General features: G+C 39.5%; 2 protein-coding genes and 1 non-coding gene across 3 annotated transcripts in view; 1 reads left to right on the top strand and 2 right to left on the bottom strand.

The window, feature by feature from the left end:
* The window catches only part of LOC145782738 (protein phosphatase methylesterase 1-like), a 29,334-nt gene extending 9,818 nt beyond the window's left edge, over positions 1-19,516 (bottom strand). Inside the window, exons 1-6 of the mRNA XM_082594498.1 lie at positions 19,364-19,516; positions 14,418-14,595; positions 13,997-14,106; positions 13,505-13,653; positions 11,373-11,463; positions 11,078-11,143 (exon numbers count right to left, since the gene is read on the bottom strand). Of these exons, the coding sequence (XP_082450624.1) occupies positions 11,078-11,143; positions 11,373-11,463; positions 13,505-13,653; positions 13,997-14,106; positions 14,418-14,595; positions 19,364-19,440 (671 nt within the window). The 5' untranslated portion in view covers positions 19,441-19,516. The remainder of the gene's footprint in view (positions 1-11,077; positions 11,144-11,372; positions 11,464-13,504; positions 13,654-13,996; positions 14,107-14,417; positions 14,596-19,363) is intronic.
* LOC145782749 (uncharacterized) lies at positions 5,889-9,167 on the top strand. Its single transcript, XM_082594508.1, has 3 exons — positions 5,889-6,015; positions 6,875-6,987; positions 7,704-9,167. Exons 1-3 carry the CDS (start codon positions 5,950-5,952, stop codon positions 8,149-8,151), a joined length of 627 nt encoding a protein of 208 aa, XP_082450634.1. The 5' UTR covers positions 5,889-5,949; the 3' UTR covers positions 8,152-9,167.
* On the bottom strand, positions 16,002-16,103 carry LOC145783742 (U6 spliceosomal RNA). Its single transcript, XR_014290958.1, has one exon. It is a non-coding gene; the product is annotated as a U6 spliceosomal RNA (small nuclear RNA).
* Positions 19,517-23,804: the final 4,288 nt, after the last annotated feature.

Below are 23,804 nucleotides of genomic sequence, written 5' to 3'. Positions count from 1 at the left end.
GAATAGCACCTAAATGACCGGGCGCCACAGTGCTCCGCACCTAAATATCCAGACGCCACAGTGTGCGCGCCTATTAGACCAGCGCCTAACTGTCAGCGCCTAATAGACGTGGACCCGGATTTTATAAGGACGGTTGATCAAATAGAGTTAATCTGTTGCAGTAAAGATAAAGCAACAAAGTAGCGGGCCATCAAAAGAATGGTGTTCACTGAGCTGTGGGAATGAAAAGATCAAGCAACTATGGTTCCACTCCATGCGTGTGCAGCTGAGAAGCACGCCAAAAGACCGTTTGCGGTTTGAAAGGCCATGGAACGATTTGCCAATCAGTTTCTGGAGGTCTTCGTAGAAATCCACTGTTAACTCGAAGCAAAAAGACAAGAGAGGACAAAGCACGATGAGGCCGCGCCCGCAAGGTTAAATTTCAATCAAAAACCTTTCGCGCAACACGGAAATTCGGCTTCGAGCACATTAAGTCATCCTAGGAAGGAAGTTGCTTTTAAACGATAAACAAATTGCATTCACATACATCATTCTATCATATGTTTACGTTGCAATGATAAGACGTAAAACATCTGCCGTAGTTTTATGGACTAGTGTCCTAGCAAGCAAAAGTTTACTTTTTTTACATCATTTCGACATCTCACGATGTTGAAACCATGTGAAAATTAAAACTATTGCGGGTTAGAAGAACAAATCAAGACAACAAGAACGTCCAGGGCTAGCCAGCAAACTCGTATCCCAGAATCCGTTATATAAATACAGAGAAATTAAAGAAAACGATCGAAGCAACAAGCAAAAGGACAAAACTATCTTGAGAACTTCACGGGAAGTGACGGCCAGAGAGAGTGCTGGGCAACTTTAGCTTGTAGTGATATCAATTAGTGCGAATAGCAGATGAATGGTAGTTTCATGCACAATATAAGAAAATAATACGTTTCAACAAATGCAATCTGTTCTTGGATAGATACGCGACCAATCGCAGTGGTGACAATTTCAAAGGTTTAGTTCTAAGTTGCAATGTCGACATTGAGAAAAATATAATTTAATGTTTAGGGGTTTAGGCTAAATGAGCCCAGTCCAAGCTAAACACAGATTACGATAGACGTAATTACGGTTATTAAACAAGGTCATTAGTTAACTTATTTTATGACGCTTCGATTGCACTTCAAATTTGCTGAAATTTACTAAATTTGTTGATAGATTTTGATAGATTTTGTTTGAGTACGATCATGGCTAGGTACAATATAAACCCCAGCTGAAATTCTTCCTCAAACAAGCAAACATGGATCTAGGATTGTGGGAAGAACTTGCTCGTGACAGGTCACTCTGGAGAAAGAGAACTAGAGAAGGCACGGAATTTTTCGAAGAAAACAGAATACAAAAGGCTTAAAAAAAAGAAACATTAGAAAAAAAAAGCTAAAACTACCACGCCCCCCCACCCTCCATACAATGTGACTTTTGCCCACGTCTTTTCCATCATAGACAGGGCCTCCAAAGCCACATACGACATCACCATCCAAAGTCGCATCCGACAAAGACAAAACCAATGCTCAGAGACGAGCTGGAGCTAACAACGATGTAGAAATGTTCAGCACACCGCAGTGCTAGCCAACACCAAGCAAGCTTTGCGCAGCGTCTTCGGCCAGACTGAAGCTCCCTTTAATTGCAATGGTACGAATACTGTTGGGGTAATCAATTGAAAGGCATAAGTCAACTAAAAAATTGTGAATTTAATGAAATTGAAATGCGACGCCAAACTGGGAACTGCGGATCTTCATCGCAACAACAAGCACGTTTATTGAAACCCTATTTCCGATAAAAACTCCATCACAATTGGCTCTTCTCCAATACAACCTCGTTTGGTGAATTTTTAAAACAAAGTCACTTTCGGCAAATTGTCGCGTCACAATCGAATTGTAATCTGGTCTTAAAATTGGGATATTTTAAGTTGCGATAATTTTTTACAATAAAAAAAAAAATGAAGTTTAAACTCGTCCCATACAAGACGCAAGAAATCCCAAAAGACGATCTCCCTCAGAAGTTGTAGGATATCATAGACGTCCACAGTTGATGGCCAGTGTTGAAGAAGCACCAAGCCATGCTCTCTCTGACGAGCCTGGAATTCTGTGAAACTATCAGCCGGTGCTAATAATGTCAGAAGAACCAGGTCGCGTCATCTCACGCAGCGGCAGGTTTGCAAGCATATACAAACATAGTCACAACACTTAAGCGAACTGCTGGACAGCCTGCGCTCAGTATATGAGCAGTACGGTACTTAATAGAGGCAAAGAGTTTACATGACCATTTCTTTCTCGTGAAACAAATTGAATTGTGCCTACTAGATTCGGTATAAGTTTATCGATTTATCTTGACACCTAATTACTGGCAAGCAGACTGGCAGAAGTGGGAAGTTTCAAACTACGCAGAGTGACATCACAGCTTACAGGTAGCTACGTCAGATATTTAATGGATAAGATGAGTGGTGACGAAAACTTTTAAAACTCCTGATACTGATGTCATCAGTCATGACGTAAACCTTCTCAATTGGCTACTTTTTAGTCTCATATAAAGCACCAACTTGCGCATTGCAATTTATCGAACTAAAACATGGGTTTAGATACAATTTCAAGCAATAACTTTATCAAGAACATTAATCACTTTAATGAGGATTTTCACAACGCGGTGAATTTCACTTATCAAAGGTAAATTTCTTGCAGAAGAAAAGGCAGATTGCATGATAAACGTTTTCGTTTTAAACTTAAGCAGTTTGTGCACTCCAGTATTGAAGCCACGAGAAGATGTGACTGGACCGCACTTATCGAAGAGAGACGCAACAGGTCATGAAAACGATTGAGGTTTATTTCGTTGTCCAGTGATGGTCGCGTTAGGTGCTACTATTGCGAATAAAAGCGTAAGCGAGATACCTGCCAATCACAATAACCAGGTACAGATAGACCTATGAGACTGGGGGTTTTATGACTATCGTGTAAGCTCTACGGATATGAATAGCAGAAACATAAACCCTCGCTAGTTAAGAAGTAGTCAGCTTTGCGACTACAGCCTAGCAAACTTTTACTTTCTGAATTTACGCGATGGCGCCCGTCTTAGAAAGCTTTCTGACAGTTAACATGAAGCGTCACACTCACATCAATCTAAATAGCAAAGTATTTGTGTTTTTCGATTTTTTTTTTAAAGCTTTTCAAAACCTTTATTTCCTCGCAGTTCAGTAGGTCCACACACTTCGAGGTTTGAAATCAGCTCTGACAGAAATAACGCATCAAAAAAATCAGTTTTATTATGCGCCCATCGCAACAACACACAGCACACTGAGATCACAGATGCAATACAACAGACAACAGGAAGCAGGGAAGGGACACATAGTCTTCGAGTTAGCTGTGTCTTTGTTTTGGCTTGCCATTAAGTGTCTTTTCCGAGACACAGCCGCGTGCTCCGGAGCAGTGTCGACCCACGTCCTTTCAAACGTCACGCAGACGTCATCACTCGACCACGCAGGTGGAACGACATTTCTGACCAAACTTGAGAATGGCCAGGGGGGGACTTCCTGGCAATTGGTGATGTAGCAAACTCTCTGAGCGTACAACAACACAAGAATGTTTCTGGTACGCACAGACATTGTTCATGGAACGTTCAAACGACTTGCGGGTTCACTTTGATGCTGCTCATTGTAATTAAAGTCATTACATTATCTGAGCACACTCCGATGTTATGTTGCATGGAATACACACCCCATCGCCTATCGTTTAATTCTCATATTTATTTCGTTGTATAGTGACAGATCTTATAAACGCCAGTTTGTTTGCAAACGCGCTTCCTTCCTTTACAAATAAAACGAGAAGCGAGTTCCTACCAAGTCGAATGCAACCAAAAAAGTAGGTGCAGAAGAAAAGACAAAACCATTCGAAAGCTAAACCTACGTTTAAAGACGTGTGCTGTGTGCAACAAGTGATAGTTTTTCAAATTAATTCTCACAATCCTCTCACACACAAATGGTGCACGCAAAATCACGAACATCCCCACAAAATTCGAACACTGCGTTAAAAGACTTGCAGGTTCTAGATGGAAGCGCACCAAGTGCTGCATTGGGTTAACTGTGTATCTCCTGTACATTGCTATCGTCACAAAATACTCAGTCGTATAAAGAGAGATTCATGTCATGTCTAAATCGTGGTGACTGCATTATGACGCATGCAGACACCACAATGTTGCACGGTAGCCACTTTAACAAGTCGAAATTCTGCCACTGAAATTGACTACAATGCAAGCGCCAACCAATCAGAAAGTGTTATAAGAGGCTACCGTCCAATTGTGACCCTTCTAGCACTCACCCAGAGAGTTAATGCTTGTTTTGAACTTTATTTGGTAATTACAGAAGAAAAAGAGCAATAGCAGTGGTGAGAATCGAACACGCGTCAATGAAATTATTACTTTCTATCCCTAACCCTAACCCCTAAGCCAACCAGCTGACAAAAAATCAATCACTTAATTTGCTTTCTATGATCTTCTTTTCGCCATTTTTTACGTCACTTAAACCGTAGCTTATGATTGGTTGGCGGTTTCATTCTAATCAATTTCAGTGGCAGAATTTCGACTTGTTAAAGTGGCTACCATGTTGCACACCTAACGGCTACTGCAAGCGTTCGCAACAAAGACACAGAAGCAAACAAATTGTTGATTAAAATCGTTTTGCTTGAGAAGTTGCATCAGTCTTGTCTTTTAAGTTTCGCAATTTTACTGAAATGTAATTTTCAAGGTAAAAAGTGGTGATTTTCCAGTAATCTAAGGAAAATAAAAGTCTAAAGTCCAGTGACAATAAATTGCTTTGGCAGATGAAGAAAAGCATCAAACAAAAAGAGCAAATTCTTTTTTAACCAACTGACACAAAGTTCGTGAACTGATAGCGTGCGCTGTTGGTAGTTCTCAAAGACCAGCCGTTATTAAGATCATTATAAAACTGTAACATGGCATGGGACCATTGCACGAAGTACAGTGGTCTGGCATTTCATGCTTTATTCATGTTTCGATTAGTTAATGACAAACCACAACGCTGCAAAAAGCATGCCATTCTAGAACAAGCATAAACGCGCAAAAAGATCTGTCAGAAAATGTGTTTTTTATCGTTTCATTAACAAAGGCAGCTTCACTAGTTGAGAAGACTGTGGAGAAAATGTTGCTAGTTTAATGCCAGGTACAAATGTGATCGTAGATTTCTAGCCAAGTGTTAAACTTTCTGTTTGAACAATCTCAACAGACAGTGTCATTACTAATACACTGGTAGAATCAATTCCATTCTTTTAGACAAAAGCACAGAACAGGAGATATATTTACCAGCCAGTAAGTCACAGGTGTCAAAACGATATTCTTAATGGAACAGAAAAAAGCTGCATGACCAATGAGAAGGTTATAATCAAGAAATAATCGATATTTAGAAATTTATATTTAAAAAGTTGGCGAGAACAAAACAAGAACAGGAAACGTTTCAGTCAAATTGTAACATGATTTCCCTCTTAATAATTTAGAACATTTGTACCTTTTAATGCAATGTAAACGTAACGTATGTAACGTAACGTTACGTAACGTATGTAAATATTACTTCTAGCTGGTCGGTGAAATGAACATTTGTTGAATGACTAGCACATGACTAGGGAACTGTGTTCCGAAAGCTATTGCAATCCGCTATTACCACAGCGAACTCGCAGCATCAGGCTAAAACCGGTCGTTAGAATCTACATTTGTGAAATGAACAACGATCATGCTGCTAAAAGCGAAACTCAATCTATTGCATTTGTTGAATTAAACATACAGTTGCATACGGATAATTATCTAGATTTTACAATAAATTAATCTGTCAAGGAGGAACATGTGTTAAATAAAATAATAAGCAAACATGCACTGAGCAAGATCAACATCAGCAGAAGAAACCACCGCAACATGAACTGCGACACAGTCGTGGACCTCGAAGTCTTGACTGATTATGAAAAAGCCAAAATATTTCAGGTGAGTTCCCGCAGCAACTTTATTGTTATTGATGAAGTGATTGATTGATTTGTCAAACTTCAACCTTAGTGACAAAACATTATGCACGTTGGCAACATTGTCCCCTTCATCACCAGACGAACCCACCAGTGCAAGTTGTCCAACTCACAACCACCAACACACAGGTAGCCGCTTTACCCGCTATAATAGCACGACTGCACAATATAACACACAGATACAGTTTCCCAATACGAATCTCACAAATTATTCAAAAAATATCAGCGGAAGTTTTTTTTGCAAAATAAATATTTTCATCTTTTTTGCAAGCGTCCTTTGCTAATCCAAAGGTTGAAGGGCTCTGGCTTTCACCATCGACGCAATGGTAGTGGTCCGGGGCTAGATTTCAGGGCAGGCGTCGACCAACCATTGTTTTGTTTCGCCATCCAAATCACTCGAAGCGCGGTAGATGACGTGGTTGGCGGTATTCTCTTCCATGCCACATCCACACATCGCGAATGTCAGCATCCTCCACTTGCTCATGCTCGAGCAAAACGTTTCGTGCCTTATGAACGTGGAGCCGTTTTAACTTCCACGTATCACAAGCTACAGCACTTTAGTAACCTTTCAGTATACCGGTATGACTAATACATGCCCATGGATTTACTACAGGGAAGGCCAATGCGCACTGTATAACCGACTCATAAATTTACCATTTCCAAGTATTTATTTATATTTTCCAACACTTAACAAAGTAAACAATAAAGCATGGATACTATGAAACCGACTTTCTAGCTATTTTCAATTTAAATTGCTGAAGCAGTCACCCACATAAGCTAATAACCGAAGAAGAGAGTCACTAGTAAGAATCGCGATTTTCCAGGTCCTCAAGAGGAACAGTCTCGTTAAGGATCGGGAGGAGCGGAGGTTGTGGCAGATGGCGGTTCGCGAGCAGATCGAAAGACTTAACGATATGAGGACGAGCCGACACGAATCGTAAGTGTACAGTACAAAATAGATGACGTCACAGAAGGAGCGCGCCATTCTTACTTTGAAAACATATTTTTATGATTCAAAACCTATCACCATTGATGGCAGGCGACTTCTATTTACGGTCAACAGACGCTTTGTAGTTTCCTATTGCGATTTAGTACAAACTTTTTGATAGTGAATTGATCCCTATAAGTAACATTATGGAATCTATTGTTGTGGTGGGTTGGTGGTGTGAGTGATAGAATTGTTGGGATGCAGAAGAAAACCAAACGTTTTGTAAATTATTTTTGTTAGCCTACTCCACTAACGTTCCCACTATTAGGTGTTCAAGCACCTTCAGAAACGAATAATCACTAAAGCTATGTCGGCTGAATAGCCGAGTGGTAAGAGCCCTGGAACGGCAATCGAAAGGTTGCCGGTTCGACACCACTCATGAGCATGCGGTTGTGTCTTTGGCACACCTAATGACGTGCCTGAAGGTGGACACGAAGATTGGCTTCCTTGCCTTTCCGTCCACTTAATCTAAATCTTCAACCACCAGGTGTAAGCCTGGATACGACAAACAACATTAAAGCTATATGAACAATTTCGAAAACTATGTCTCACAAGTTTAAGCAACCACATTCAAATATACAAATTCTGTTCACCAAAGTTCCATCATAAGCACGGTCAGTGCTGTTTCTTTGGTGTCATTTTATGTTGTTTATTTCCTATTGCAGGAGATTGAAAACAAAGACTGGAGAGTGGCACAAAGACATGATCCGACGACGCGGTAAGGAAGTCGACGTTCCTTCGATGTTATTTGACAAAATTTCAACAGACTTGATGACGAACAGCAGTCATTCAAGCGGAACATCGAGATCGTCTTCCCGTTCATCGTTGGTTCAATCCACTTCAACGAAGTCGGTAGAATCAACTTCGTCCAAACAGTCGGTGGAATCACCCAGGAGATGCCAAATGCTTGGACAGACATTCGACCATGATCACAGCGACACGGGCATGGACATGTCTGCTATAAAGGCCTGGGTCGACAACCAAGTGTGCTTAGATTGTGACGTAAGAGGTGCCAGACAAAACCAAAAGAAATCAAAAAAACCGGAGAAGCTTGCTGGCGACAACATTTCACTCAACATTCAACCAGAAGAGGGGAAGCAACGTGATATTTGAGAGAAACAAACGGCACCTCAAAGAGGAGAGAATATTTTAAGCTGTCAAGTTCAGAGGTCAGGTCTCTATTTGCGGTACAAAATCTATACAAGGTGAAAGGTCAAGCTTTAACACTTTCACATCCTCAAGAAAAACAATCTACACTCACTCAAGTTGGTTCTAATTGCAAATATCTTTGAAACAACGACACATCATACGATCATTATTGTAATTTCAATTCATGAAAAACATCAGTCAGTTGGTACTTGAAAAGGGATAACATGAGTATGGCCGAAAACGTTTGCAGTTTTTAGTTTATTTTCATGTTATTATGTTAAATGCCGTGTGGTTGTTAGGCTTTATTTGTCTATGGTCAAAGAAACAAGTCTGAATACGAAAAAATGTCAGCAAAACTTCTTGTTGTTTTACTTATCTTATCCACATAAGAGACAGTATTCCATGTCCGTTTGATAGTTCAACGAAAAAAAAACTTGCTTCTTTTGTTTAAACTTTGGAAGCATAGTATTGGACAACCTTTGTTGGTATGATCGCTATGGTTGATACCATAGCAAACAGAATGTAACAAATTCTCGCAGCAGGCGGCGAACTTGCATTGCAGGGAGATCAAGCTCACATAGTCTTAGTCTCTCAGCATTCGTTACATTAAATGCCCATTCACTCTCTCTTGTCATACCCAAGCTGAGGTCTGTTATTGAAGAATCAGATCAAGTTGACGGAAAGGCAAGGAAACGAATCTTCGAGTCCATCATCAAACACGTCTTTTCCCAACCACAGCCATGACGTTAACCTACCTACTGGCACGCTATCTCCAACACTTCCAAGGTAGTGGGCGTGACGGCCTTTAATCATATGTTTAACAGAAAAACTGAAGCCATATAGTTGACAGAGCAGATACGCACTACAACCTGGGGATGTTCCATATGCGCCGAGTACGTTAAAAAGCATGTTTACAATATACCAAAATATAAACAAGTATTATTGCTGTTTGTTTGTTTAAATGAACCTCGTATTTTCTATTGTGGTTATTCTTTCGTATTTCATGTTTACTTTTATTGAGTGTATCGTGTATCACAATTCGTCGTAAATAAACTTAATTTCAAAGTAGTGGTATTTTCAGCCCACAACTTCTTACGCGCAATTGATTAAGCGATTGGGCGTCACAAACTGAGAAACTGCAGTTTAAGATCAAGATGGTGCAGCCTAGTCTTAAACATATGCTGCAGATGAAGGTCGCTTCCATCGGTCGCGGCTGTGTAATCCATTGCAACCTGGATGGAGATGAGCCACTCAGAGGTGGACGGACCATTCACCGATTAAGCAAATTGGCCGATGAACCGTAATCCGCAGATTAGAATCGCCGATTACTGATTCACTAATGAACTTCGCGCAAACCACACGATTAGATAAATTGGCCGCTTAAAACATCAGCTGTTGATACAACCAACAGTTACGCAACGTTCTTCCAAGCTGCCAAAGCAAAGACTAGAGAAGCTGAACGATGTTGGAAATTCATTGCAGTTACACTTCGGAAGCCGTTAGAAGGGAATGAAAGACATATTGGAAACGGCATGGAACACACAACCCTGGCCGTTGGGTTGCCGATGAACGTCATAAGTGACGCGACCAGCGCTAATTCGGCTAACCCCGCATTCAAACGATATTTCAAAATATTTACCTTAACCGGGTGTTGAACTAGGGTTGCATGGTTCATATGCGACACGCAAAATATTTTAAGCGTCTTTCAAAACGTCAATGGCTTCTGCAAGCGGCGATGTGGATTGAATTAGCAAACTGTTATTTGCTCTCTGGAGCCACCCGACGGTGAATTGAAAATTAGCGCCAAATTCAAAGTAATTTGTCCAAAACTTCAACATAATTAGTGTCGAAAACGTTTGAGTTATTATGTTATATATGTATTTTGTTTTGTATGTAATACATTATGTTAAACCCGTTAAGGTTACTTTGTTTTGCTTGTCTATACTTCAACATAATTGGTTGACATAACTTCAAGAAAAAGTTTGCTTTTTTGTACCAAAGACAAGCAAGGCAAAGCAACACAATCGAATAAATCAGTGTTTCCCAACTTTTTTCGAGCCGTTACTCACATAAACGTAGCGATTATAGCATGTTACCTTAAATATTCACTTCGTAAAAGAACTTAACCATCATGCTGCTAGTTAATATCGTGTTATTCATTACTTTTTAGTAAGTTTTCAGAAACAATCACCGGAAGAAAAAATATCGTTTTTAGTGTTTTTTTTTTTCGCGGGAAAACAGTTTTTCGCCCAATTTCGCGGGAAAACAGCACAACTGACAACTCTGCTAACTAGCCCAGCGGAATACAATATGCCACAAAAATGCAGAATGCATTGCGACGTCACAAACGAAAAACAAAAGCCTTTTGCAGCCTTTTGATAGTTTTGTATGAGCTGCCACTGGTGGCAACCAGTGTCTGTTACCGCAACGCAGCTCGCACTTCAGATGGATAAAAAATGTTTGGAGTGATCGCTCGTAATCGCGAACAACATTTGTTTTTAGCGTGGTTGGGTGCCGCGTTATCTTCCGAAGTATCGCATATTACCCCCCGGGGGTAATTTACCCCCAGGTTGGAAACCACTGGGATAAAGCATATATATAAATAAACTAATTTGTTATAAAACAAAGTTCCAAAGGCAGAATGCTTGGGAAAGTGCTTTCCCATTGTTAAAGTCACGCCTCACTCCCCATCAACGTGATCGAGAACGTTGGTACGACTCGAAAGGGCCTCGGTTCGACACCCACTGAGGACACGCGGCTACAAGACACTGACGTGTATGAATGTAGACGGGAAGATTCTTTGTCGAATGGGCTCACTTCAACTAAAGCTTCCAGCACCCGGCATTGACCTGGATGTGGCAAACAATCGGCATACGGGAACGTCACTCACCTAATCAGCTGACCAATCATAGACACACGTGCTGACTCCAGGTTTCGAATGTACCCCGACCTGACGCTGGATAGAAAAATTAATAAGTTGATATTCAACATCGATCTGACACGGAGAAATTAAAGCAATAAATATCCCAGACTGCAAAATCCTTCATTCCAATTGATTCAGGCGCAGCTCACAAATGCTCGACAATAATTTTGTAAATAAAAGAATTCAACAGAAACAACAAATAGAATATCTACGCAGTTGCCTTTGAACTAAAACAATACAACCCGGTGCAAAACCAACCTACCACCACTCATTTGCCTTCTCGACCGAATCGAAATATCGAGGTCGACTCTGCAAGACATGACGCATCGAATGCAGGGCTTCCAATGCCGTTCCTAGAATTTATACACAATAGTGGTGTGAAAACTTCAATCAATGGTTTTATGCAAAATAGTAAAATGAGAAGATGATGGACAAGATGTTGAATGCGATAAAAAGCTTCATATGTGAGGTGAAACGTAATTATGGTGTACCGTAACCGTAAACAGATGATGAACCATCAAATAGTTTAGTTGAATAACATTATTTAAGCAATTGATTGAGTTTCGCTTTTAGCAGCATGATCGTTGCTTACTTCACAATGTAGTATTACCGACCTGTTTTAGTCTGATGCTGCGAGTTCGCTGTGGTAATAGCGGATTGCACTAGCTTTCGGAACACAGTTCCCTAGTCATGTCCTATGATGAAATGTGCTATATAGAATGGCTGCTGTTTTGAATGCTGTCTGTTGAGTTTCTGTGTTGTTAGGCGTTATTGCTGTGAAGTTTTGTTTGAATCAGTTGATTAATAGATTAAGCGACGTAGTTCTTCCTTTTCGGCACGGTTGTTGATTTTTGGATTCTGTATACTAGACAGAATCCAAAAGATCGAGTAAACGGAATCCAAAAATTAACAACCGTGCCGAAACGGAAGAACTGTGTCACCTAATCTATTAATCAACTGATTCAACAAAATTCCACAGTAATTAACGCCCAACAACACAGAAACTCAACAGACAGCATTCAAAACAGCAGCCATTCTATAATCTATATAGCACATTTCATCATAGGACATGACTAGGGAACTGTGTTCCGAAAGCTAGTACAATTCGCTATTACCACAGCGAACTCGCAGCATCAGGCTAAAACAGGTCGATCCATATTGTGAAGTTTTATTTAATCAAAGTATCTGAAACGCTTTCACACCGGCACTGTCTCCAGCTCAGGACTATATATATACACAATACACATCAAGTGGAAAACCCAATGAATTATGAAAATGTGGTGATTTTATAAAGTCATCCAGGCACAGAACGAAGGACACCTTACGGCGTCTTCCATTTCTGTTTGGGGCTTTAACAAATTTATAAAAAACCCACATCTTTATAACTCATTGGTTTTTCAACTTGAGGTGTATCGGCTCTGGACACTAAATTTCAAAAAGCATGAGATGTTCCATTTCATTCATTCACTAACTAATAGATAAAAAGCCACTCTTGCCAGTCTGAAAGGCCAGGCTGTCCTTGATGGGGCAGTGTCCATCAATACGGACATTGGCAAGAGTCAGTTTGGGTTCAGCTCGCCGGGTGACTATTATGAGTACACTACTTCAAATTTACATAATGTAACATTTACATCAAATACAGTTACTACTTTTAAAAATCTCTTGTATTTGATGTACCGTAGGCCTACTTTGTTTTGCTTGGCATCGAGCACTTTTTGTAGTATTAATAACATTTATTGTTTATTTACATCACAACATTTAATGTAACATTTACATCACAACAACAATTTTACAACAAATATAGTTGCTATACTAATCTCCTAAGAACCTTAAAAGCTTGTTTCACCATTATTGGGATTCTCAGAAGGTTTTTATTCAAATAGATCATATATAATTGTCCTACTCTATAAAACACAGTATTTAGCATACTTGTATTTAGTATTTAGCATATTTGTAAGAAGATATTAGAGAGGCTTATTGCATGCAATCATAGAAAGGGATTTTTTATCAACTGGAGAAACCAATAGGTCTCAAGCACAAGCATTTCTGTAAAACCGAGCTTGGAAACAATGATCTCTTAAAATAAGGATTGAAAAAGCACCAGAAGAGTTGAAAAATATTTCTATGCTGAAATTACCTCTTTAAGTTTCGATATTCCTACATGACTTGTTTGCTTTTTGTTTGTATTTAGCATATATATATCATATAACTTTTTATTTGAATAAGGACCTTCTGAGGAACACAATAAGGATGAATAAGGCTTTTGAGGTTTTTGGGAGATTAGCAATTATACAGTATTCGCTATGCTCGCTCCATTTAGTTTTTGTGTTGAGCATTGAGCAATTTTTGTAGTGTTGATAACATTTATTGTAAAATCACTTCACAAAAACATACCCTCAACAACGTCAATCACAATTAATGCAGCCAATCGGTGAAGGTGATTTAGTACAGCTGTGTGAACAGCTATGGCTCCACCCATGCTGTGGCCAATCAAAACAACTCGAGAATCTTCATTCAAAGCCTCAACAAAGTCACATACATCGCTGCAAACAATTATAACCATTTTAGAGTTTTGTTAAAAATGTGGCAGTTGCAGTAAAAGCTACAATTTCAAAATCAGACAACTGTTTTAAACCAAAAATATATTGAAAATAGTGGCACGGCCACGGCACTCGACACAAATGGTATTTGGAGAAAACAAATTCTTCCACTTAGAAACTTAATTCAAAACTGACTTAAATTAAAACATTGTTCCAAACATTTCACAGCACTTCATCATTCATTGGTGCATTCAATCTTTAACTGGAACTTTCAGTATTAAATAAGTAACTATATATATAATAAGAAACAAATTTCAAAATAAGTCTGTAATGATGTTGAAGTTACCTTGCCAATGTGGCAGCAGACATATCTGAATCATCAGCAGTGGATGTGCCACCATGTCCTCTCATATCAATCGCAATGCACCGGCACTCAACTAACGAGGACAAAATTTTCTGCAATGGTATTACGATAATGATCACTTCGAACGTTAGGTGCTGTAGGTGAAAGCAAGATTAGTCACAAAATAATAGAAAATAGAACCAATCAAAAACAACAAATGGTGTTTTCTTCAACAATAATGTTCTTGTAACGTAATATTATGACCAGGTAATGGCTGAACTAAAGTACAGTTGGCCATAACATATCATTTATGAACAGAAGTTTAAAATAAAATAGATATAACCTGTTGGCAAGGTGACTTGTATTGAACAGACTGACCAAACCAGAACAATCAAATGTGAAGCTAAGATAAAAAAGTACACACCGCCAATAGAGCCCAACTGAGCCCAGAGAATCCTCCACCATGCAAAAACACAAGGAGTGGACCACTAGTTCCATTTTGATAATATCGGAAAACATTCTTTCCAACTTTGACATTTTGTTGATGCTCAAAGTAGTCGGTCCATGGTCGACTTGAGTAATCTTTTTTGCTGGTAAATGACCTGTGAGAAACGTAAACATCTGTTCGATTTGTAAAGAGATAAGTTACCTCTCCATCAAAGTTGTATTACACACTCAGTTTGATTTACAATTTTGAAATTCTAACCATAAAATACTTATTTTGTTTACACAGAGCGACTGACAAAACCCAATGAACTTACAAAAATCATTAGTTTATTTGATATACCACAGTGTTGACAGAATTCAAATTTGTTTGATGATTCACACATTTGGGCTACTGGAGACAATAACAATTACCTTAATTTGGGGTCCACGTCTTTTAGGCACAGACAGTTAGGCGCCGGTCAAATAAGCACGCACACTGTGGCTTCAGGATACTTAGGTGCGAAGCACTGTGGCGCCCTGTCATTTATGTGCTAATTGTGCTATTACTAGTAAAGTCTGCAGATTATATCAGCTTGGCAGGTAGGACAATGCTTTTCACACAAAATGTCATATTGAACAGAAAAATATGTTGTTTTGTTAATGCGCGTGTTCGGCATTTATTTGTTTTTAGTCCTGGTTTGCATCAGCAAAAGCTTTATTATCAATAATTATTTAAGTTTCCGAACATAACTGAGTTCACTTTTAGTTAAGTCAAATAATAACTAGACTAAATATCAATAAAAAATGTACCATAGCCCAGGGGCGGCTCGCTAGTGTGTGCTGCGGTGCTGCAGCACTCCCATAAAAGTTTTCACAAAAAGTTTCTCAAATATCTTAGTGTTTCTTCTGCCCAAAATGTATTTTATGTTCTCTGTTCACAGAATTGCTGACTGCAATAAGTGTAAATTATATTTGGAAGCTCTGCGTGCTAGGAAATATGTGCTGTTTTGAAACAGCACACAAGCAGAATGCCGTAGAGCAGGGGTCACCAAATGGCGGCCCGCGGGCCGCATGCGGCTCGCCACGCTGTATCGCTGCGCCCGCGGAAGGTATCAGCATACAAGTATAACCAAAAATACTTTTCTTGATGGAGTTAAAGAGCACAAAGGCAAAAAATACTTTCCTGGAAGCATATTTTCGCATTGCATACGATTTCACCGACCGACCAATCAGATTATATTTCTAGGTGGGGTTGCTTAAAGTTATTCCAATGCGATGTCCAGCCACACTGTCCCAGTGGTTGATTAAAACGTCTGTTTTCGAATTTTGAAATTGTCTGTGAGCATAGGGTTGCTTATTTTAAGTTGGCAAATGTCATGTAAACACTAGTGCGAGTTTCACTGTTATTGTGTTTCACGAGCAGTGTTCTCTTTATGCAAGTTTTTGTTCGCAAAATGGGTCGGTGTGCCAACTCAATTTATAATAAATTGGCAATATATTACATATAAATTTAGAGACTTTTTCTGATTGTATTATGAAAATATTTAGCTTAGTAGGCCTACTGCAAAACGTTTTTTTTTTAAGAAATATGGAACGCTTCACGATTTTGCGTGTCATCCTTGCGCAGGAGCCATGCTAACCTATATCGTTCCAATTATAGTATATGTACTGCCAAAGCAAGTACTGCAAAATGTTGTTAATCAACAAATTCTTGCCACGCTGATGAGCACCGCAAGTGACAGTTGTCTATAATAAAAGAAAGAAGGTTTTATAGATTCTCACAAAAAGGATGAAAAACCAACTCATTGCTTTTTTAGAGGGAAGACTGTTCATAAATTACGATTTTTCGGTGATTTCCACAAGCGTTTGTTTCATAGTACCTGGTGTGATGATGTCTAGTTTAGCGTTGGTGGTGCCTTCAACATTTAGTTGCAGAATGGTCACTCCTTGACCTACAACAGTTGGTGCTGTTCGCCCTGACAAGGGCGCTGTGCTTGGTCTGGGGGTGCCATTCTGATGATTGTTCTTCCGCATAACTTTATAGCGACAGTTGTAGCAAGTTTAGTTTCCCAAAGTCGGTACTTGCGGGGGCGGCCACGTGGAGGTGCTTGCTTTCGTCGGCAGAGAGTGCTGCTTGTGAGTGTGGTGAAATGTAGACGGCAGCACACATTATCAAGGATTGCCGGCTATACAGACCTCCTCATGGTATGGAAGGCCTAGTTTCCATCGATGACGACACCAGGCAGTGGTTAACCAACGGATGCCCTGACATATAGCGACAACACGAGAGAAGAGAAGATGGTACCTGGTTTTTTTTTCCCTGTTATTGGAGTCTATTTTTTGCTGATATGTTTGCAGGTCACTATTGTTGCCTGTATTGAGATGTGTCAAACATTTCCTTGTTTACTGAAACTGTTAATTGCAAGATATCTTTTGCGAAGCGAAGTAACAACACCACTCTTGCTTGGCGATGAATATTCTGATGAAACCGCTTGCCTCGCTATAAGTGCGCAAAACAAGTGGCCTCTATTTATTAGGCATTGTTAAAAAAGTCAAAAGTGTTGTAAAAGGACCTTGGCCTGGCAGTAGCGTTGTTCGATTAATTTTGTTGCTACGGTATTCTAACATAAATATGAACAACATGTAACGCTGGATACTGGGTACGAAATGCGTTCTTTTCTAGCATAAGAGTCAACCTACCTAACATTTTATTAGTGCGGCCCGCCACAGCTCTCCTTAGTGCCAAAGTGGCCCGCATTCAAAAAAAGTTGGTGACCCCTGCCGTAGAGGCATCGACTGTGACGTCGTAGAGCCGCGTGTTTTCTCGAATTGCTTGTACAAACGAATTGTAAAGCGATGTGCTGTCTTCTGGACAGCACATGGGCAGAACAAGAAAAAAAGGCACAGAGTGAAAAGTCGATGCACTGTGTCTGGCTTCGTGGTGACGTCAAAAGTAGTTTACGACGCAATAGCGACACCAGTATGAATCCGCCTTTACGCTGTGAAATTATGATTTGTTAAACATTACGCAAAAAAACAATTAGTAGTTTACATTTTCGCTGATTAGTATTAGGGTAGTTTTAGTTAAAAAAGAACGCAAATATGGAGGCACTAGAAAAACTGATACTTTTTAGGATATGTCTACTTCCCATCCTTGGAAAAAACTGCTTAAATTTAATATGTCATGCAACAAGCAACGTATCTACATCCAAAATGTAAAGTGACATAGGCCACGGGAGAATTTTTTGTCAAGTAGGTAATTTAAAAAAACAAGCGTTTTCTCTTTTAATCATTAAGAACGTGTTATTCACATATGTTTGTTGATTGTCCCGTTCAAAATATTACACATTTGCAAAACTTATAAGCCAAGTTTTACATTAAACTTTTATCACAATTTAGAGCTAAAATATGCTCAGAATGCACCAAATCAAATGTAATTTTCTGAAGGAGACCCCCCCCCCGCCGCTGTTGTATTCGCCTTCGGCGGACACGCCGTCGGGCGAAGCCCGGCCGCAGCACCCCCATTTCTAGGACTCACCAGCCGCCACTGCCATAGCCTGTATTCAAGCGATGGGTGAAAAGTAACTTAGTAGGCTTGAGTGAAGAGTAACTTAGTTTTCCGTCAAAACCCCAACTCGGTTTAATAACAAGCAAAGTCACACCATTATGCTTGCAACTTGTAGCCACTAGCCAGGGTTCATATGCCCTATAGAAATGTATTCATGTAGTAGAGCGTTGTCTCACACGTACTCGCAAGAATTGCCCTACCTGCCAAGATGATACGATCTGCAGAGTTAGAATAGCACCTAAATGAACAGGTGCCACAGTGCTCTGCTCCTAAATATCCTGATGCCACAGTGTGCGCACCTGTTCGACCGGCACCTAACTGTCTGCGCCTAAAAGACTTGCTCTCTTAATTTGCCAAGTGTGTAAGTTCCCAATACTTAAGCACATTAATTTTTAAATTTTATCGCAATTAATAGGTGTTAAATTTTAGTAAGCACTATTGCACAAATTAGACAAACTATTGCTAGTAGGCCAATGGTTCCTACTACTGGTACTTGTTGTGGCAGAATGGCCCGATTCGGTGAGTCCGATTCGGTGAGTCCGATCCCTTAACGGGGGATTTTTTCAATTTTTTTTTTTAATTATCGGGTACCGTGGCCTAATTATCATTGCCGTTTTAGGGTTAGGGGTTAGGAGTTAGGGTTAGGGGTTAGAGGTTAGGAACTCACCGAATCAGACTCACCGAATCGGACTCACCGAATCGGACTCACCGAATAGTAGCAGACCCTGTTGTGGAGGCTCATTTGCCTTATGCATTGAGTCAGATCTGCATGTTGACTCTATACATAATTTGTTTGTGCTCGCGCTTTGCTAAATTTTTGCTTACGCCTTTACCTGTGAGAAAGGTGCCTTCCCAAAGGAAAGGCAACAGTTTTTAGTTTTCTTCAGTTTAGTGCAATGTTAGCTGACGTCCGAATGGTTGCAACTTTATGTTCAATAATTTGGTGGTGTGAAATTCTATTTATATTCCCAGTTCAGTAACAAAACAGAAAAGACAATTTGGTAATGGTGTCGAGTTTGCTAGAATGGGATACGATAGGTAAACTTAGTTAAACAAGTTCCTTGAATATAGCGTAAAGTGTTCGACAACCTTCAGGGACATTTCACTTCTATTCAAACTGCCTCATGGTATGCAACAAACAACATGTTGTATTTTTCTCCCTTTATGCCAATATACAGTAGACTGCGATAACAGATGCAAAACAGAAAATAGTGCGAAGGGACATGTGGCCATCGAATCAGTTACTACCATTCTTTTTAGTATGCCATCAAGTGTCATGCTGAAACACAGGTATGTGCTTTGGAGTAATACTGAACAAACATTCTTTTGAGCCGACTATTATGAACAACCATTGCTGTTGAGTTTTAATACTTCACCTGCTAGTTGATGTGTTGCTTTGTGGTAATGGCGGTAAGCCTTTGTTCTTTTCCATCATTCTTTGTAAGGCAGACATTGTGATTTGGTTCTTTTTACAATAACAAAATCATGAAAGTTATAAGGAAGTTTTACTAGTAACTTATTGAGTAAACTCACTTTGTCTATGCCCATGTGATGTTTAAAAAACAGTGAAGTAATAAATTTCAATAATTTCAACAGCTTTGATTTATGATTAACAGAAATGTTTTAAAATTTTTCAGAAACAATGATATTGGTTTGCAGTACAATAGCATTATATCAAATGCCAACTAGTTTACTAGAAGCAGCGCTAAAATATTTAGCCTGCTATGGTCATTGTAGTTGATAGGCTACAATGCAATAACTATGATTGATATGTTCAAGTGATACAGGATGAGATGTGATGCAGATCCTGTACTTTATATATATACAGTATAATATGATATATATATATATGTTATATTTTTGAATCATAGAGTATTCAACACATGTTAGCCAATGGTGTTGCTTTGCATTTGCATTTTCATTTGTTGATGACTACTTCTAAATAGTTGAAGCTGTCTGCTTTCAAAGCGTTGAAAGCAACTCATATCTGTGATGGATACAGCGTTATACAAAAGCATATTGTAGTTGTAAATCTAAACGCAACTTTATTTGTTACTTTTTGGAAGAAATTGGTACTCTTCTTTATTGCAATTAAAGAAAATTTAATACCAAAAGATCGAACAAAAAGATATGGGTCAGTGTAAAACACATAACGATAATACTTGTTTCACCTAAAGGAGGATCATCAAAAGGTCCTCATTCAAATAGAATCACTATTATAAAATAATAATAGAATTTTAGATTCTATTTTAATTCGCTCTACTTTGCTTTTTTGCTTAGCGTTGGGCACTTTTTGTAGTATTAATAGTTTTCATTGTTTTAAAGATACCGGTAATACTTTATGCATAGAACGTCTTGCAAAAATTATTCATAGGTCTACATTGTCATTTGTCAAGCACATAATATTGCTACTGTCATTAAGAAAGCTTCATATAGCCTACAGCAAGATAAAATAATGATCACCCCTTCTCCCAGGTTTGATTCCGCCACTGCAACATACAGTAGGCTATGGAACATTGTGATTACAGATGCAACACAACAGACAACAGGATGCAGCAAAAGAACATAATGGTCATCGACTCAGCTACTCTCATTATTTTTTCCGCATGCCAGGTTTAGTTTGGTTTTAAATCTTTATCCTCGGACTGACAAAGCCTTGATATGTTATTCCTGGTAGTTTCGCATACTTGTAGGTACAGTAGCGTAGCCAGGAATTTTGAAAGGGGGGGTTTTGACCACCCAGCGGCGGGGGGTCTGGGAGGGCCTCCCCCAGAAAATTTTGAAAAATTACTTTGAATTTGGTGCATTCTGAGAGCATTTTCAATGAAAATGTGGGTATAAATATTCCTGTAAAATGGTGCTGTCCGGTGGCATAGCAAAAGGATAAGGTCATGTTTTCTTCGGCATTTTTCGGAAATAAATCTAAGTCTCTATGTTTTCTTGTTGCTAATTCCTGGTTGAAATGTTTGGTATTGGCAAAACTCCCTCTTTTAATGCAGTTTTGTTTAAAATTAAGCAAATTTTTTTTTAGACTGAAAGCATCATTCTCAAGATAAAAAGATTGAAAGCATCATTCTCAATATCGTGACGTCACACGCATGCCAAAGGGGGGGGTTGTAACCCCCAAAACCCCCCCTTGGCTATGCCACTGTGTAGGTAGAGGCTTTTGACGCAGGGTCGGTTGCCGAGATTGACAAAGAGAAAATAAGATTGTTAGTTTTGTTGCTGGGGAATTATTCCATCCACTAGGTGCCGCTGAATGGAGAGCAGTCCGTAGAATGTGTTGCTCAGGCGCAAACCCCAAGAGTCGAACCAGAGTCGCTTGATCTTGAAGCTTCTTCGTTCACGAAGTCACGCGCTAACCAACTGAGATATTGGGGCGGACCAGATGTCATTAAGTATCATCAAGAACAAACCTCATGTTTAGGAGCAGTGTCGAGCCAACATCCTTGCGAGTGTCGCAGACATTTTCTACCACCGGGCCAAGCAGATGTTGCAAGGCAACTTACAGGAATTACGTTTTGACTCCGCATTCTTTTAATGTGCACACCCAATTACCCATACATGGAATTATATTAACTTTCTAAGCATGGTGTCTGCAAAGCACCTTTATGAGTCCCATATGCGACTGCTCTAGCTAGTGACTACCCCGTCAACCGGGGTGACTTTGTTCACTTGGGTGACTTTGATCAGACTCTGTTTTAGCTTTGTAATCACCAATTGGAGTAACTGGACTTCGCTCAAATTCCAAGGATGTGGTCTGAAGTACTTGAGCGAAGTCCAATTACTCAAATTGGCGATTACAAAGCTAAAACAGAGTCTGATCAAAATCACCCTGGTGAACAAAGTCACCCCGGTTGACCCCAGCACCGCCTCAAAATGTTCAAATTAGATTGCAGATTGCCCCACCTTTACAGAACTCTCGCAATTCCACAAATATGTACAAAAGAAAAAAGTTGCCTTTTAGAGAGAGAAACCTTTTATTTTGTCTGTTGGGAGAATAGTGCAGTACAATTATACACAGGAACGGTATTTTATTATTTATAAACAGTATTTTCCATAAAATGGGCTTCACCTGTCTAAAACGGTGGTTTTACTGCAAACCTTAATCGGATGTGGTAACACTGCCAGTCCAAACTTGCACTACAATTACCATTACCATAACATTTTCCATCAGAATTGAAAAAGTTAGGAACTTTTCCCATCTGGCAACACTCATTTAGTCACTGAAGCGTGAGTTTTGAGTTTTCACAATTTCTTTTATTCAAAACATCATTTGGAATGCAATAGATTGAGTTTCCCTTTTAGCAGCATGATCATTGCTTACTTCATTATGTAGATATTAACTAATGTAGATATTATAAGCTCAGTACCGTATGTTTATTTTTAAATGCTCGTGTTTTTGATTTTTTTCCTAATGATTGTAAGGTTAGCGCGTCACTTCTGGATCGAAGAAGCTGTTCCAGACAATTGTTCACCTAATCAAACGTCATATAAAAACCGTTCAGGTCTACTGAATCTTAGCGTATTACGTCATGGAATTTTTCCTAAAAATGAGCCAAAATTGCACCATCGTTCGTAAGACTTGTATCAAACCTGTATCAAACCTTTTTTCTTGACCTTTGCTATATTGACGTGTATTGTTTTGATATGATGGTCAGAAATAAAAAAACAACTGAACTGAACAACTGAACTAAACCTGTTTAAACATGAAACATGGCATCACCACCTTTGAACACCTGTTTGAATTGCGTGACAATGTCTTTCACTATTACGTCACAGTACTGCGTACGTGAGTTTGAGATATTGATATCTATTCTGGTCATTCGTGAAATGGTTGCTTGAGAGTTAGTCGCACATTTAACTGTTTTGCTTAGTGCTTGTCAGCTGGACGAAAATTTCCGTCTTTTATCCAAGTAATCTGTTCTGTAGTGACAAGTTTTAGTGGTGTACGGTGTTGCATCCCATTTTCGACAGCCAGGTGGCTAATTTTACAGAAATACAAATTTGAATAGACGTTTCAAAGGAGTGTTTCTTTTTCGGTCATTACATGCAGACGAACGGATTCGGGAATCTTATGTTACAATTTTCCCACGAAGAGATTATGGGTACCGCTGTGACCAGAAGCTTCAAGATCAAGCGGCGCTGGTTCGACTCCCGGGGTGTGCGCTTGAGCAACGCACGTTAAGGACTGCTCTCCATTCAGCGGCATCTAATGGATGGAATAGTTCCCCGGCAACAAGACTTCAACAATCGGAAACTTCATTCTGTCAATCTCGGTGACCGGCCCTGCGTCATGATTCAAAGCCTCTACAAGTATGCGAAACTGCCAGGATTAAGCTCTGCAAGTAACTTTCCCAGTCAAGGCCTATGAGAGGGGGTACGAAGGGTACGGCGTACCCTTGAGGGCCCAGGAATGTGATTCTTGGGGGCCCGAAATTGATTTTATAGTTACGCACAAAAATGTTTGGTTAAAATCAGGGATGGAGGAACCATTTTAAAAGTAGGTGGGCCCAGAGGCGCAGTCAAAGTCATTCAAAATTCTGGGGGGCTTCGCCCCCCTTAGCATTGCTGCATTCCAAATACTTTATATCATTTATCCATTGAGTTTTCATGATTGCCTTTCGTACCAACAAGCGGAAAGTTTCCATTTTCGAGCTCAATTTGGCCAAAATATTTACTAAATCGTTAAATTGCTTTATAGTGATAAAGCTTTGGTAGAGAGAGAGAGAGAGAAACCTTTTATTTTGTCTGTTGCGAAAATTAGTATACGGTACAACTACAAACATATATATATATTCAACAACAGACAGGAAG

The sequence above is a fragment of the Aplidium turbinatum genome, chromosome 14 (assembly GCF_918807975.1).
Source record: "Aplidium turbinatum chromosome 14, kaAplTurb1.1, whole genome shotgun sequence".
In the NCBI taxonomy this organism is placed as follows: Eukaryota; Metazoa; Chordata; class Ascidiacea; order Aplousobranchia; family Polyclinidae; genus Aplidium; species Aplidium turbinatum.
This window is presented reverse-complemented; position numbering and strand designations above follow the sequence as displayed.

Excerpts from the sequence above, each read along its gene's own strand:
- LOC145782749 (XM_082594508.1), top strand. The coding sequence starts at position 5,950 with ATGAACTGCGACACAGTCGTGGACCTCGAAGTCTTGACTGATTATGAA. Across the intron at positions 6,016-6,874 it reads AAAAAGCCAAAATATTTCAG|GTCCTCAAGAGGAACAGTCT; the intron begins GTGAGTTCCCGC and ends GCGATTTTCCAG. Across the intron at positions 6,988-7,703 it reads AGGACGAGCCGACACGAATC|GAGATTGAAAACAAAGACTG; the intron begins GTAAGTGTACAG and ends TTCCTATTGCAG.